A 15,197-nucleotide genomic window follows, 5' to 3' on the forward strand; every position below is an offset into this window, starting at 1 on the left:
GGCACCACAATACCTGGCGTCATTGTGTGGGGAGCCGTTGGGTATGACTTCACGGCAGAGCTGGTAGTGACTGAAGGAACTCTAATGGAGCAACAGTACGTCGTGGACAACCTATGACGTTACGTATTACTTCTCATGTGACAGTATTGTGGTGCCATTTTCAACAGTACAATGCTTCTCCATACATGACACTTTGTCTGTGAACTGTAGCGTGATGTTGAGGTACTCTCATGGTCAGAAAGACTCTCAGAGTTGTCCAGAAAGAACCTATGTGGGGCCAACTCTTTTCCATTCCTGGTATCAAGGATAACAAGGACAAGTGACAAGAGTTTTGGGAAAACTTTCCTCTGGATAGGATACGACGTCTTTACGTCACCCTCCCCAACAGGATCAGCGTATTCATTCAGGTCAGAGGAAGTGCAACGTCATACTGATAAGTGAACTCATACTGACAATTTCTTTGTAAATTTGACCCTGTTTTGCAATCACTGAGATACCTTCCTATACCCTCCCAAACTATGAAGTTTCATTTTGTTTCTTCTCCCCATCTTGGAGGTTCACTTTTTTGTGACGCTGTGTATTTATCGTCTTTCAGCAATCACTGTCTAAATAATAATTGCTTTATGTAGGCGAGAAATAATGAAAAAGAAGTTAATCGAAACATTGTTGCAGATTCACTGACAGACAATTGTTGCAGTTCAATGTGAAATAACAAGCACGACCGTGTGTTTGTACAGGAGGCGATCAAGACGTTTCCGTTTGAGAGCTTTGCTGCGGCGTAAATGGAACCCAGCGCAACTGCGATATGGTACATCCGCACTGACATGAAGGCAAGGGGCTGGTGTGGCCTTTGAACGGTAACTTTTTGATCACCCCTTATAATTCTGTAATTGGTTGAACTCAGCGGTCAGCAACGCCCTTTGATCTACGCTACACAGTGTTAAAAACGAAGGGGGTAAGGGTGGGTAATGTTTCAAATGATGCAATCAGGAGGGATACTGATTCTGCTGACGCTGCTGTTGACAGTGGAAGCTGATTCTGTTTAAATTTGATGTGTGACTAGATATTGGTTAAAGTTGTAGCAGGTAGGTGCAATGAAGGAGTGACATCACCTCTTTCGATGGAGACGACGATGCGGCCGGTGCTCTCGTCGTACCGAGTGCTGACGTCAGCCGCAGCCGACGTCATCATCAGCACGAACAGCGACGACAGCAATAACAGCGCACGCATAGCTACGACAGAAACACACCACACAAGTCATCAATGTACGATTCTGCTGCAGGGCGACTACAGACTATGGACTGCGCACATTTATCACTGCCCAATATTAGACAACATTCTATCATTTCTGTCTACTAATGGTAGAGTGATAATAACGGTGGTTGATACGTTGCACGCCTCCTGCTCTCAACTTTTGTAGTCCATAAGAAGCTTCCTGAATATAGTTTCATTCTAATTTCCGGCAAGCCTCTCATGTTACATTGCCATTTATCTTTAACAATGTCTTCTGGTTACTTCAAAAACAACTCGATTCTAACTCGTGTCCACCTAAACCTGTTTATTGTATTCAGTGCTTGGTCTGTCTCCAGAATTTCCGTGTGTCACACCATCCTCCATTACCAAATAAAGTATTTCTTGGAGACTCGACATGAGTCCTATGAAACTGTCTCTTGTTTTAGTAAGGTTGTGCGATAAACACCTTTACTCTCTGATTACAGTCAGCGCTCTTCAATGGTTATCTGGTAACCTCTGATAATCTTCAGCTTTCTTCTGCAACTCCACATTTCAAACGTTATTGTTTTCTTTTTGTATATGCGATTATTCGTTCATGTTTCACTTCCACACAAAGATAAACTCCAAATACCCTCAGAAAATCCTACCTAAAATATATCTTTATAATCGAAGTTAACGTATTTTTCTTTTGGCCTGAAAAACTTTACTTGTTGTTGTCCGCCTGCATTTTATATCCTCTTTATATCTGCCGCCGCCAGTTATTTTTCTTGTCCAGTGAGAAAATTCCAACTACTCTTTTAATGTCTAATTTCCTAGTCTAATTTCCGAAGCATCATTTGATTTAATTCGACTTCAGTCCATCACCATTATGGTATTACGGGTTTCGTAATAACATTTAGATGGAGAGCAAAGCAGGATTCATCCAGTAGCGTTTCACAACTGCAAAGCTGTCTCAGATCGCTTTGCCTTTCTTTCCTTTATTTTCTCGGACTACACGTAAAACTGTTAACTTCTCACACCTAGGCAGCGACGCGGCTGGAAATGTGTGAGTGACACAGCTGATAATGCAGAGTGTATATAGAACGACTTTCACGCATGGGTGTGTGATGCATCGCCTCTCTGTCACATAATACACAACACGGTTTTCATCTGAATGCTTCTGCATGGCTAACTACCAGTAGCATCCGTTCTGACCATACCAGAATCCAAGCTATCCCAATGATTTTCAGCAAGGTTCACAACTAGGACCTTTTAGGACGAATTCACCTGAAAGACAAAGCTGCAGAATAAATATAGTTGCAGTTGAAACAGTAACTAGTACAACAAAATACTACAGTTTGTACAAAGTCAAGGATGTTTAAGGAAATCACTTAATACCTTTCATCAAAACATCAGAAGCCTCATTTATAGACACGATAAGCTTGTCATAATAACCAGACAGAAAAATAAAAGGATAGCTGGAATTTTAGCAGACTTGCACGTATCAGATTACATGCAAATCACTGAAATTTATTTTACTCGTCGAGATACGAGCTAATTTCACACTAATGTAAAAACACTACGAAGAAAGGAGGACTTGCTATGTATGTAAAAAAAGTTGCTGATGAACTCTGAATTATTTTCCACTGTAAAAGTCCCTACGAGAACTGAATGACAAAGTGCAGCAGCTGTTGAAAATTTGTAATTATCTCCAACAATCTGCAGTGATTTAGCTGTAAAATTAATAGGAGATTGTTTATATGACCATGATGGACAAATTTTACTGACCAATTGTGTGCAGATGACGGAAGTACCTTATAGCAAATTATAGACTTTGAATTGATCAGAGTTGTTAGAGAGAAATTACAGGAAGAACACTAGATAAAATACATGCTTTCATATTTGGAACAAGCCTCGGATAGAATGGTTGTAGTAGAAGACTACTCAGCTATTCCTAAGGGCTAAGATTTAGTACACTGAATATACAGACACTGACAGGGGAGGTGGAAGAAGTAGTGGAGTTTATGAATACGAGGAGACTGGCTTTTCCAGGATTCTCAGAAATCGGATATAAAGTAAGTAGGGAACTGTGGAGTGGATCTGATCTGTGTTTGAAGTAGCACTCAGGAATAAGGAATACATGGAACGGCAGTGATTATAAAAAGAGGGTTGAAACAGGAGGTGAAGAGAATAAGTGACAGGTTGATATAGTTCAGAGTGAAAGTCAAAGGACAAGATCTGAAAATTCTGCAAGTATATGTACCACAAGTGTGCGTGCTGTTAAAGAGAAGGAGCACTTAGAAGAGGAAATGAGGAGACAGTTATGATAACCAAATGCCAGAGACAGCTATGATAATGGGAGCTAAATGCACAAACAGGTAAGCAAAGAAAATGGTATGAGTAAGTATTGGGAACGGAAGGATGGGAAAGGATAAATGAGGAAGGACGAATATTGCGAGACTTTTGTACAAAGAGGTGGGCTAGCAGTCGGCGTAAATATCCTCGGTGTAGCGCAGCAGCTTAAATTACTTAATAAAGGCAAAGCCTCTAGTCGAAATATAAGTATACCGGCGAGGTTCATTTTAGAGTATGCTGGTAAAATAGCTCCATACTTGGCAATCATATATAGCGGCTCGCTTGTCGAAAGATCCGTACCTAAAGACTGAGGTATTGCGCAAGTCACACCAGTAGCCTACCCAAAAAAGGAAATAGGAGTAACCCACTAAATTATAGACCCATATCTTGACTAGAAGAGGGGATCGGTTGGTAGGACATGTTCTGAGACATCGAGGGATCACCAATTTAGTATTGGAGGGCAGCGTGGAGGGTAAAAATCGCAGAGGGAAACCAAGAGATGAATACACTAAGCAGATTCAGAAGGATGTAGGCTGCAGTAGGTACTGGGAGATGAAGAAGCTTGCTCAGGATAGATTAGCATGGAGAGCTGCATCAAACCAGTCTCAGGACTGAAGACCATAACGACATCAGTAATGTAGATTTGCAGTATGGTTTTCGAAAGTTTATTGTGTTTGAATATTACGAATTACCTCGAAAAAACAATTTATTGACAAATAGCCGACGCGGATTCAGAAAATATCGTTGTTTTGAAACACAACTAGCTCTTTATTTTCAAGAAATAATGAGAGGATCGACATGGGATGTCAAATTGATTCCATATTTTAGATTTCCAGGAGGCGTTTCACACCGTTCCTCGCAATCGACTTCTAATGAAATTGCATTCCTTCGGAGTATCGTCTCAATTGTACGATTGTATTCGTAGTTTCGTGTCAGAAAGGTCATAGGTCGTAGTAAATGACGGAAAGTCAACGAGTACAACAGAAATAATATCTGGTGTTCCCCAAGAAAGTTTTATAAGCTCTCTGCTCTTCATGATCTACATAAAGGATTTAGAAGACTACCTGAGTAGGCCTCTTAGATTGTTTGGAGATGATGATGTCATTTACTGTAACGTTAAGTAATCAGATGGTCAAAAGCAATTGCAAAAGGGTTTAGACAATAAATTGTATGGTGTAAAAATGCAAGATGACTCTAAATAACGAAAAGTGTGGAGTCATCCACATGAGCGATGAAAGGAATCCGATAAATTTCAGTTATATGATAAATCACACAAATCTAAACGCTATAAATTCAGCTAAGAACTTAGAGGTTACAATAACAAATAACTTACAGTGGAAAGATAACATAGATAATGTTGATTTGAAAGTAAACCAAAGACTGCAATTTATTGGCTGAACACCTAGAAAATAAAATCAGTCTACTAAAGAGACTGCCGGCTTACATTGCGCTTGTCCGCCCTGTTCTGCAGTATTGAAGCGCAGTGTACGATCCTCGTCAGGACTGACGGAGGACATCGAGAAAGTTCAAAGAAGGGCATCGCGCTTTGTATAGGGGAGAGAGTGCCACAGATATGATACGCGAATGGAGGTGGGAATCATTGAAACAAATGCATTTTTCGTCGAGGCGGGATCTTTTCATGAAATTTAAATCACCAGCTTTCTCCTCAGAGTGTGAAAATATTCCGTTGGCTCCCACCCACATAGAAACCACCATCGTAATAAGATAAATCAGAGCACACACGGAACGATCTACGCGTTCGTTATTCCCGTGTGCTATACGAGAATGGAACGGTGGAAAAACAGCTTGGAAGAGGTTCGATAAACCCTCTCAGACACTTAGCTGTTAACTGCAGAGTAATCATGTAGATGTAGACATACTGAAGGTTAGGGGTATTAAAGAAGAAATGAAGATAGAGAGACAGGAAAGAATGGTAAGAGTGTGGAAAATGAAAGAAGAGATATTGGAGGAAGAATTTCGGAAAATAGTCAAGAGCAATAGGGACGAAATGAAGTAGCTAGTAAAGAAATAGGGAAAAAATATGGTGGAAACAGCAGAAAAAGTGGGTAAAAAAACAAGTGATAAGAAAGGACGGAAAGAAATACCCTGGTGTAACGATAGAGTGAGGAAAGAAGTTATATTTAAAAGCAAAAAATTCTGTATGTGGTTTCAAAAGGAACAGAAGAAGCATGAAAGGAATACATTACGCAGAAAATGGTGGCTCAGATAGCGGTAGCAGAGGAGAAGAGAAAAGGGATGATTAGATTAAAAACAGTATTTTGTTTACGAAATCGGCGTGTAATTTACTTAAATTGTTGCTGCCTCTTGTTCACATATTCTACAAACCATTACTTATTCCCTCTTTGTTCACGGAGGCTGATGTTGAAAGAAACTCCGTTACACATATTCTCTTGGCAGTTTTTGGCTTCCTGTACTTTTTCTTACGCAGCACTGGCGTTATTTACTCTTTTCCTCACTTTTGGAAATAAGACATCTTGACTAATTTACACTAACTATCTCCCTCTCTCTCTCTCTCTCTCTCTCTCTCTCACACACACACACACAAACATACACACACACACACACACACACACACACACACACACACACAGACAGGCATGAATTTTACATGTATAATTTTAAAAAAAAGTAGTATCACAAGTTGGCATGCTCAAAGTGTACACGAAAATCAAACGAACAAACATGAACACTATAATACTGCGCTGAGTGAGACCACTTAGAACTGCAGTTGTATTTACCAAAGTGAGGTAACGCCAATTCAGCGTAAGAGAAAGTGCAAAAACAAGAACTGTCGAGTGCATACGTGCAACAAAGTTTCATTCGACATCAGCAACCGCTAACAAAGAAGGAATAAGCAGTATTTTGCAGAACATGTCAGCAAAAAGCAGAAACACCGTAAGTAAATTGCACACCAACTTTATAAACAAAACACTGTTTTTGATCTAAAACAACTAGAGATGTACAAACACAGATGTCCATATTTGCAGAATGACCACAGAAGATGCTTTATAAAAAAAGCGAAACACGTCTGGTGTAAAATTCCCTTTAATTCAAATGGCTCTGAGCACTATGGGACTCAACATCTTAGGTCATAAGTCCCCTAGAACTTAGAACTACTTAAACCTAACTAACCTAAGGACATCACACACACCCATGCCCGAGGCAGGATTCGAACCTGCGACCGTAGCAGTCCCGCGGTTCCGGACTGCAGCGCCAGAATCGCTAGACCACCGCGGCCGGCAATTCCCTTTAATTAACTGCAGTAAGCTTAAGACGGGAAATCCAATAACAGTTGATTTTAGCAGCTACTGCGAAAGGTAGCCATTCAGACAAACATATTACAACAATGTTTCCTTATTCTGTATATTTTTACCCCCTGCTGTCCTGCAGAATTATATTCTGGCACAGTGCACCTAAAGTCTGAGAACACTTTCAATTATTTATTGCACAAGAACCAAACATTGTGCAGATATCATACATACGTCATTTTGAAGAGGAACCCTGAATGGTTTTTTTTGTGTGTGTGTGTATGCCACCACAGCGTAGTTTGGTAATTTGCCGATAGCGCTAGACGCAAACATGGCGAGTTGAGGTGTGGGGCGAACTTTCTGTGTGTTGGAGTTGGAAATGGCCTCCCCTATCACCAGATCTCACTCCGTGTGACTTTTTTCTGTGGGGACATATTAAAGATCTGGTGTATGTACCGCCTCTACCACAGTCGACGATGCCACACTGGAACGGGTATGGGAGAGAGTACGGGAAGTGACTGCCACAATCGACGATGCTATGCTATGCTAGGACGGACGGGTATGGCAAGAATTCAATTACCATCTGACGTCTGCCGGGTCACACATAGTTCGTATTTCGAATGTTTGTAAAAAAAACCTTTCAAAATGCAATATGAATGACATATGTACAATGTTTAGTTCTTATGCAATATATAATTGAAAGTATTCCCGAACTTTATGTACACCCTGTAAATAAAGATTTTGTTCAGCAACAGCCACCAGTGCCGGCCGCGGTGGTCTCGCGGTTCTAGGCGCTCAGTCCGGAGCCGCGCGACTGCTACGGTCGCAGGTTCGAATCCTGCCTCGGGCATGGATGTGTGTGATGTCCTTAGGTTAGTTAGGTTTAAGTAGTTCTAAGTTCTAGGGGACTGATGACCACAGATATTAAGTTCCATAGTGCTCAGAGCCATTTGAACCATTTCAACAGCCACCAGTAAGAATATTGCCTAAAGTACATGACGTTTATATCTTATAGTACATATCTTCAGGATCTTGGGATTTTTACACTCACTTCTCAACACATTTACTCTGTAATGGTTTTCATCGCTGCTAATGAAAATCCGTTTCAGCTGAACTACGATATACGCGGTCACAATACTAGAAACGAAAATAATTATCGTACAGACTTTGTCTCTTTGTCTAGGGTTCAGAATGACCTTATGTATTTTTATGGGAAGATATTCAAAATTTCACCAAAAAAAAAAAACAAGAAACTGAAAATCCCCATCAGATCAAAAAGTACTTGAAAACGTAGCCTATCTCATTCTTTCGACATAATATATGAATGATGTAACGGAACATATTAATGGCTTTACTTTACCAAAGTATGCGATACCCTCCAAATTCAACCAGTTTAACGAGTATTTATGATTATAGAAAAGTTATTGTGTACGTTAACAATGATTGCATAACATGTCTGCATAAACAGTCAACCCATTAAATTATACTGAGTAACTGACCCACACAAAAGTTTATATCACTTGATCACTGATACAGCAAGTGTCATCATGTAAAAACACCAAGTTCATCTTAAATAATTAATATGAAGTACGAAAAATAGTGGCCAACTTAGGTATTTTGGATCTCCTTAAATAAAAATCACCCAGTGAAACCTATTTGTTCACTAGGAGCGTTTTCACTCAGTATTCACGAAATCAATCCTATTTTAGACGAAAACCAATGTAATTCTTAATAATTCATGTTATTTACTTATTTATGCAAATTAGAGAAGTCAGTTGACAAACTTCTAAAAAAACGGCCTTTTTGTAACAAAGAATTATTCTGTCAAGTCAACAAATCTGTCTGTCATTTTAATAACATGTTAAATTATGTCACTCAATGCAAATTAATAACTTTTCTGCACAAATTACGATAACAAATGTACATGTGACTTATAAACTATATCTCTTTTTAGTAGTTCTTTGACAATGTTATAAATACGAGCAGCAAGAAGGGTTGAGGGGGCAGTCGGAATGTCACTTTGGTAAAGTGTGTTTGTGTGTTATTGTTTGAGGTGGATAAACACTGCAAAGAACATGTAACGGAAGTACTACTTTGTGTTGAGTCATGGTCTTTGGTGGACAGTGGAATTAAGATGGCCACCACAGTAATAAATATTTGAAGTTTACATATTTGTTGGTTTCGCTCGTTCTTTATCATCAAAAGCACCTAAAAAACACGGGACCTCATGTTTTTAACCCTAGACAACCAGATTTAGAGCCAGTATCAGCATCGAGAGACAGCAGCGATCCAGCAAGTAGCAGCGATTACCACAACACAATGCATTTTAATGGCGCCAACCTAACATCAAGTGCTAACAAGCTCCGTAAATGGGAGTGAAATAGTGCAATTATAGCACTTAGCAATATCTACGACCAGGCGACCATTACAAAAGTGGGGGCTCGTCCAGGATCTTTAAGTGCATCGATGATAATAGTGCAGCGATAAATTTCGTAAGTGCTTAGCATTCCAAAAAAGTTTTTTTTGTGCAGTGTGGCAGCAGTGAAAATATGTCAAAAATAAATAAATAAAATAAAGTGTGTTAGTGCGACTACGAAAAACTATCATCACACCGCTCGGAAGATTAACGTCTGGATTATGTCAATGGAATTCATCAATCAAGACTTCAGCTTCGATAAAACCGAATAGAAGGGAAGAAAGCCAACAAGAACACCGACCATGACATCTTAGCATAGCCACATAAAGCAAGGTATTTTGTTGTTGTCATTTACAAAATTAATAGTGAACATGTCTCTACCTGAGAGTGATGAGATCGTAGGAAATGTAAAAATTGAACCAGGGGGTGGTGAACAATTAAACTTAACAGAGTGGTTAGCAGAGTTTGCAACTCAAATAAGCTCGCAACTTAAACAATCGAGTGAACAAGTAAGTTTGAAACTTAAAGAAAACACAGATAAACTGGATAAGTTAAGTTTGAATTTTGATCTATTAAATACTCATCTCAATGAGAAGTGTGAGGAAATTAAAACTACCCTCAGTAAGGACACTAGAGAACAGTTGATACACTTCAGAAAAGAATTTCAAGTTAAAGCTGAAAGTTTAAATGAAAACATACAAGCTAACACAGACAGCATTGCTGTCATCTACAACAGAGTAGATACTGAAGTTGAAAGATTAGATCAGAAAATAGACAAAACATCAGAAAACCTTAAACAAGAATACAACCTGTATACCACTAATGTACATACAAAAGTAGAAAATATACACACTAAATATACACAATTGGAGCACGCATTGATGTCCAAACAAACGATTTACAATCAAAATACAATGTATGGGCACATCCAAGTGAAATGCTTTCCTGGTGAAAATCTGCACCCTATTGACTTTATTCACCAATGTAAGGATATGTTTGTTGTAGGAATGTCAGACAACATAAAAATTAAGATAGTAAAACGGTTTCTAGAAGGGGAGGCCCTATCCTGGGCAAATGAGAATAATGATTCTTGGAATACTTTTGAAGAGTTTGAAGCTAAATTTATTTGCAAATTTTGGTCACAATCCATACAAGCCAGATTAAAGTCAGAATTTCTAAATGGACCAGTGTATAGAGGGAACGTAGGGGGAATGCAAAAATTTTGCAGAGAGCAATTGAAAAAACTTGCTCACTTGAATAACTCTTTTGATATTATGACACAAATTGATGTTTTAAAAAGAAGGTTACCAGAGAGACTGCAGTGGGAATTGGTCCATGGACCAGACGATTCAATGGAAGAGTTCCTGAAATTTGTAGATAGATTAGATAGGGCCTTGGAAAGAGAAAATAACCAAAGTTTTGGCTCTGGCAACAACCAGTATGGGGGGTGGAACAGGAATGTAAATAGAAATTATTATGGGGGGAGAGACTTTGAAAATTCTGGAAATAATGCTCCAAATAGGGGAGATAGGAGATATGAAAATGATTTCAGAAACAATACACAGGAGGGAGGATGGAGGAGAGATAACAGGAATGATAGAAATAGGTATTGGGGAAGAGAACAAGATATGATGATGATGATGTTTGGTTTGTGGGGCGCTCAACTGCGTGATTAGCAGCGCCCGTACAATTACCCAATCTTTGCTCAGTCCAATTTCGCCACTTTTCTGGATGATGATGAAATGATGAGGACAACACAAACACCCAGTCATCTCGAGGCAGGTGAAAATCCCTGACCCCGCCGGGAATCGAACCCGGGACCTCGTGCTCGGGAAGCGAGAACGCTACCGCGAGACCACGAGCGGCGGACAAGAGAACAAGATAGAAGGGGGTTTGCTGAAACTAGTGAACAAAACGACAACTACAAACGGACAGACCGAGGGAACCAGCCGGGAAACGGTGGACAGTCCCACTAGATGTCCATAGTTTTGGGGCTAGACAATTTTATGACAGGACAACACATAACCGAAACTGGAGAAGGAGAAGATACAACGTAAAGAGTAAGTACCATGAAAATACTGATGTTGTTAGAATGAATAAATTAGAATTTAATAAAAGGTTTTGGGATACTATGAGTAAAAGTGATACAGTTAATAAAAACAGTGTCCAAGCACAGGTAGTGAGTGAAAGTGCAGAAGTGGAAGGTATTGCAGAGTTCCATAGTTGGGCTGAAAAAGATACTGGTGTTAATAACAAGTCAGACACACCACAAATAGAATCTATTTTGGGGGGTTTATTTGATAAGAAGGGGGATGACGAAGTGTTTAATGGAGCCAAAGACTCAATTGCTGAGATTCAGATACATAGGGGGGAAACTGAAGATGGGGTTGTTGTGGAGGAGGAGGAAGAAGTAATAGAGGGACATTTAAATAATGATCCTAAGTCAAGTGATGTTGTTGATGAGAGTGTGGAGGAAGAAATAAAAGTATTTGTAGAATTGAAAAGTGATTATGTGGGAAAGGTAAGTGATGTGACAAACATGTAAGTGAAATGCAGACTAGGGAATGTATATCTGAAGACAAGCTATTGCCTATTGGGAACTATGAAACACTAATCTATGAGAATGGTAATAATAATAATATTAAATAAAATATAAAGGGATGGAATGTAAATGTGTGTTTTCAAGAAAAAGGGGAAAAGTTTTTAGAAGTTTTGTGGAACAACTATGGAAACTGTATAAACAAAGATGCCTTTTGGAAAGAATTAGCAAAGGTAAGTGCAACCTTGTATCCTACATGGTGGACAAGAATCCATATTGGCTTTATAAAAAAGGGGGTGAAAACAGTAGTTGGTTAAGTGACAACACAGTGTTACAAGGAAGAGATGAAAACAAAGGTTTATGTTTAAATGTCAATGCTTTGCAAACAGAGAGGGATGTGTCTAAGGGTAGGAAAGAGACATTAGACTTAGGAACTAAAGAAATTGAAAATGATCTATTGTTTGAAAATACTGAAATAGACAAAGATGTTGAGCTAGGTTGTCCATATGTAAAAGTAAACATTGACATTTGTCCATTTGAAATAAAAGAAAGCCCACATCCTAATGCGTATAGACTTATCTTTCCCAGATCAAGAAGGTTATTTGGATTAAGAAACATCACTGAATTGAAACCATATAAACATGATTAAGCACATTTCCCTGTTTGAATACAGTTACTTACCCATTTTCCATAAAGCATGTTATCAGCAAAGATTTTTACTGGGTGTGTCAAATAGCAACTACCACTCATCCTACAGACCGTGGACAAGTTCCAGATCTCTAAGAGAATGTTTTTATATTTTTATTGTCACTATTGAATATTAAATTTTGGGACATCTTCTTTACTTGCAATGGGCAAGAAGCTGACAAACATTTATTACTTTCCTTTTGTATTGTTGAATATGGGACATACTTGCACCAAACAAGACAATGAAAAAATTGTTGTGCAAGACCCATCATTTTGTTACTATTGTGTTCTTAGGCATAAGATTTGTGTACAATTTTCTACAGCTAATCAGATGTTCACCAAGTTTGATGTTTGTGTTATGTTGTGACCAATTTAAGTGTCCAATTTTGGTATTCATATGTTCTTGTACTATCTTGACTGTGTCTCAATGGGAGACAATATTTAAAAAAACTCTTCCTTTTTTTGCAAATGCATATTATATTCATACATGTGACTTCTCTAGTGTTTGTATTTATATATCATGTCCATACTTATAATTCTGTTCTTTGTTTTCATTTCTTTTATGTGGCTCAAAAAGAACAGACAGTTGCAATATTTTCCTATGGACATATGACCTGTCCATCTATGTAATATATTTATGTTCCTTCTATTATCTTGATTAATCTGTGACTCAATGAGAACTGACTTTGAAATTATTTACATATATTTTTTATATATCTTAAAATCGCATGTGATATATTTGTGTCTGTTTTTGGTCATTTTCCATGTGGCTCACTGGGAGCAAAGATAAACATTTTTTTTTACTTTCATATATTACTAAATATTTTTATTATGCTGTCATACTGAGAGCCATAACACAAAGTGCATTTGAAACAACACAACTAAAATATTTGCAGGAAAAAGTCATTTTGAAACAGTGCAACGGTCATTGCATACATACACATTATGCATAGTAAAACAAAAAAATTATTAAAGTAGTACTTTTCCAAATTTTAACCATTTGACACATTTGTCCTAGTCGACTAATATCATTAACGTTCTGTAAATAATATTACCTGAGGGGGGTATTGTAACGGAACATATTAAAGGCTTTACTTTACCGAAGTATGCGATACCCTCCAAATTCAACCAGTTTAACGAGTATTTATGATTATAGAAAAGTTATTGTGTATGTTAACAATGATTGCATAACATGTCTGCATAAACAGTCAACCCATTAAATTATACTGAGTAACTGACCCACACAAAAGTTTATATCACTTGATCACTGATACAGCAAGTGTCATCATGTAAAAACACCAAGTTCATCTTAAATAATTAATATGAAGTACGAAAAATAGTGGCCAACTTAGGTATTTTGGATCTCCTTAAATAAAAATCACCCAGTGAAACCTATTTGTTCACTAGGAGCGTTTTCACTCAGTATTCACGAAATCAATCCTATTTTAGACGAAAACCAATGTAATTCTTAATAATTCATGTTATTTACTTATTTATGCAAATTAGAGAAGTCAATTGACAAACTTCTAAAAAACGGCCTTTTTGTAACAAAGAATTATTCTGTCAAGTCAACAAATCTGTCTGTCATTTTAATAACATGTTAAATTATGTCACTCAATGCAAATTAATAACTTTTCTGCACAAATTACGATAACAAATGTACATGTGACTTATAAACTATATCTCTTTTTAGTAGTTCTTTGACAATGTTATAAATACGAGCAGCAAGAAGGGTCGAGGGGACAGTCGGAATGTCACTTTGGTAAAGTGTGTTTGTGTGTTATTGTTTGAGGTGGATAAACACTGCAAAGAACATGTAACGGAAGTACTACTTTGTGTTGAGTCATGGTCTTTGGTGGACAGTGGAATTAAGATGGCCACCACAGTAATAAATATTTGAAGTTTACATATTTGTTGGTTTCGCTCGTTCTTTATCATCAAAAGCACCTACAAAACACGGGACCTCATGTTTTTAACCCTAGACAACCAGATTTAGAGCCAGCATCAGCATCGAGAGACAGCAGCGATCCAGCAAGTAGCAGCGATTACCACAACACAATGCATTTTAATGGCGCCAACCTAACATCAAGTGCTAACAAGCTCCGTAAATGGGAGTGAAATAGTGCGATTATAGCAATTAGCAATATCTACGACCAGGCGACCATTACAATGTCTAGATTCTGTTAGTCACATACGTAGCAAATAATAGTATTCATTGTACGACAGTATCACAAGCAGTAATGTACTGTAAACAGGACTCATTTTCTGTAATAAATACCGTACCGTCGTACTCAAATAATGTTTCGCCACTAACAGAATAGGATATAAACAACAGCCATGTAGTATAAAGAGAGGTGACAGAGTTATGGGAAAGCGATATGCACATATACAGACGGCGGTATAAAAGTGCAGTGCATTGGCGGATCTGTCCTTTGTACTCAGGCGATTCACGTGAAAAGGTTTCCGACTTGATTAGGGCCGCTCGACGGGAATTAACAGAGTTTGAACGTGGAATCGTTAGGGCATTATATATTCCGAGATCCACAGTGTCAACTGTTTTTCAGGTGTCACCTATCACCACGGACAACGCAATGGCCTTCGGCTTTCGCCTAACGACCGAGAGCAGCGGCGTCTGCGTAGAGTTGTCAGTGCTAACAGACAAGCAATAGTGCGTGAATTAACCGCAGAAATTAATCTGGGACGTATGACGAACGAATTC

At 38.3% G+C, this 15,197-nt stretch overlaps 1 protein-coding gene across 1 annotated transcript in view; it reads right to left on the minus strand.

Annotated features, from left to right (window-relative positions):
- Nucleotides 1-15,197, minus strand: part of LOC126094814 (myogenesis-regulating glycosidase-like) — a 70,780-nt gene that overhangs the window by 53,102 nt on the left and 2,481 nt on the right. The window contains exon 2 of the mRNA XM_049909386.1: nt 1,113-1,232. Within this exon, the coding sequence (XP_049765343.1) occupies nt 1,113-1,230 (118 nt within the window). The 5' untranslated portion in view covers nt 1,231-1,232. The remainder of the gene's footprint in view (nt 1-1,112; nt 1,233-15,197) is intronic.

Source organism: Schistocerca cancellata, chromosome 8 (assembly GCF_023864275.1).
Source record: "Schistocerca cancellata isolate TAMUIC-IGC-003103 chromosome 8, iqSchCanc2.1, whole genome shotgun sequence".
Lineage (NCBI taxonomy): Eukaryota > Metazoa > Arthropoda > Insecta > Orthoptera > Acrididae > Schistocerca > Schistocerca cancellata.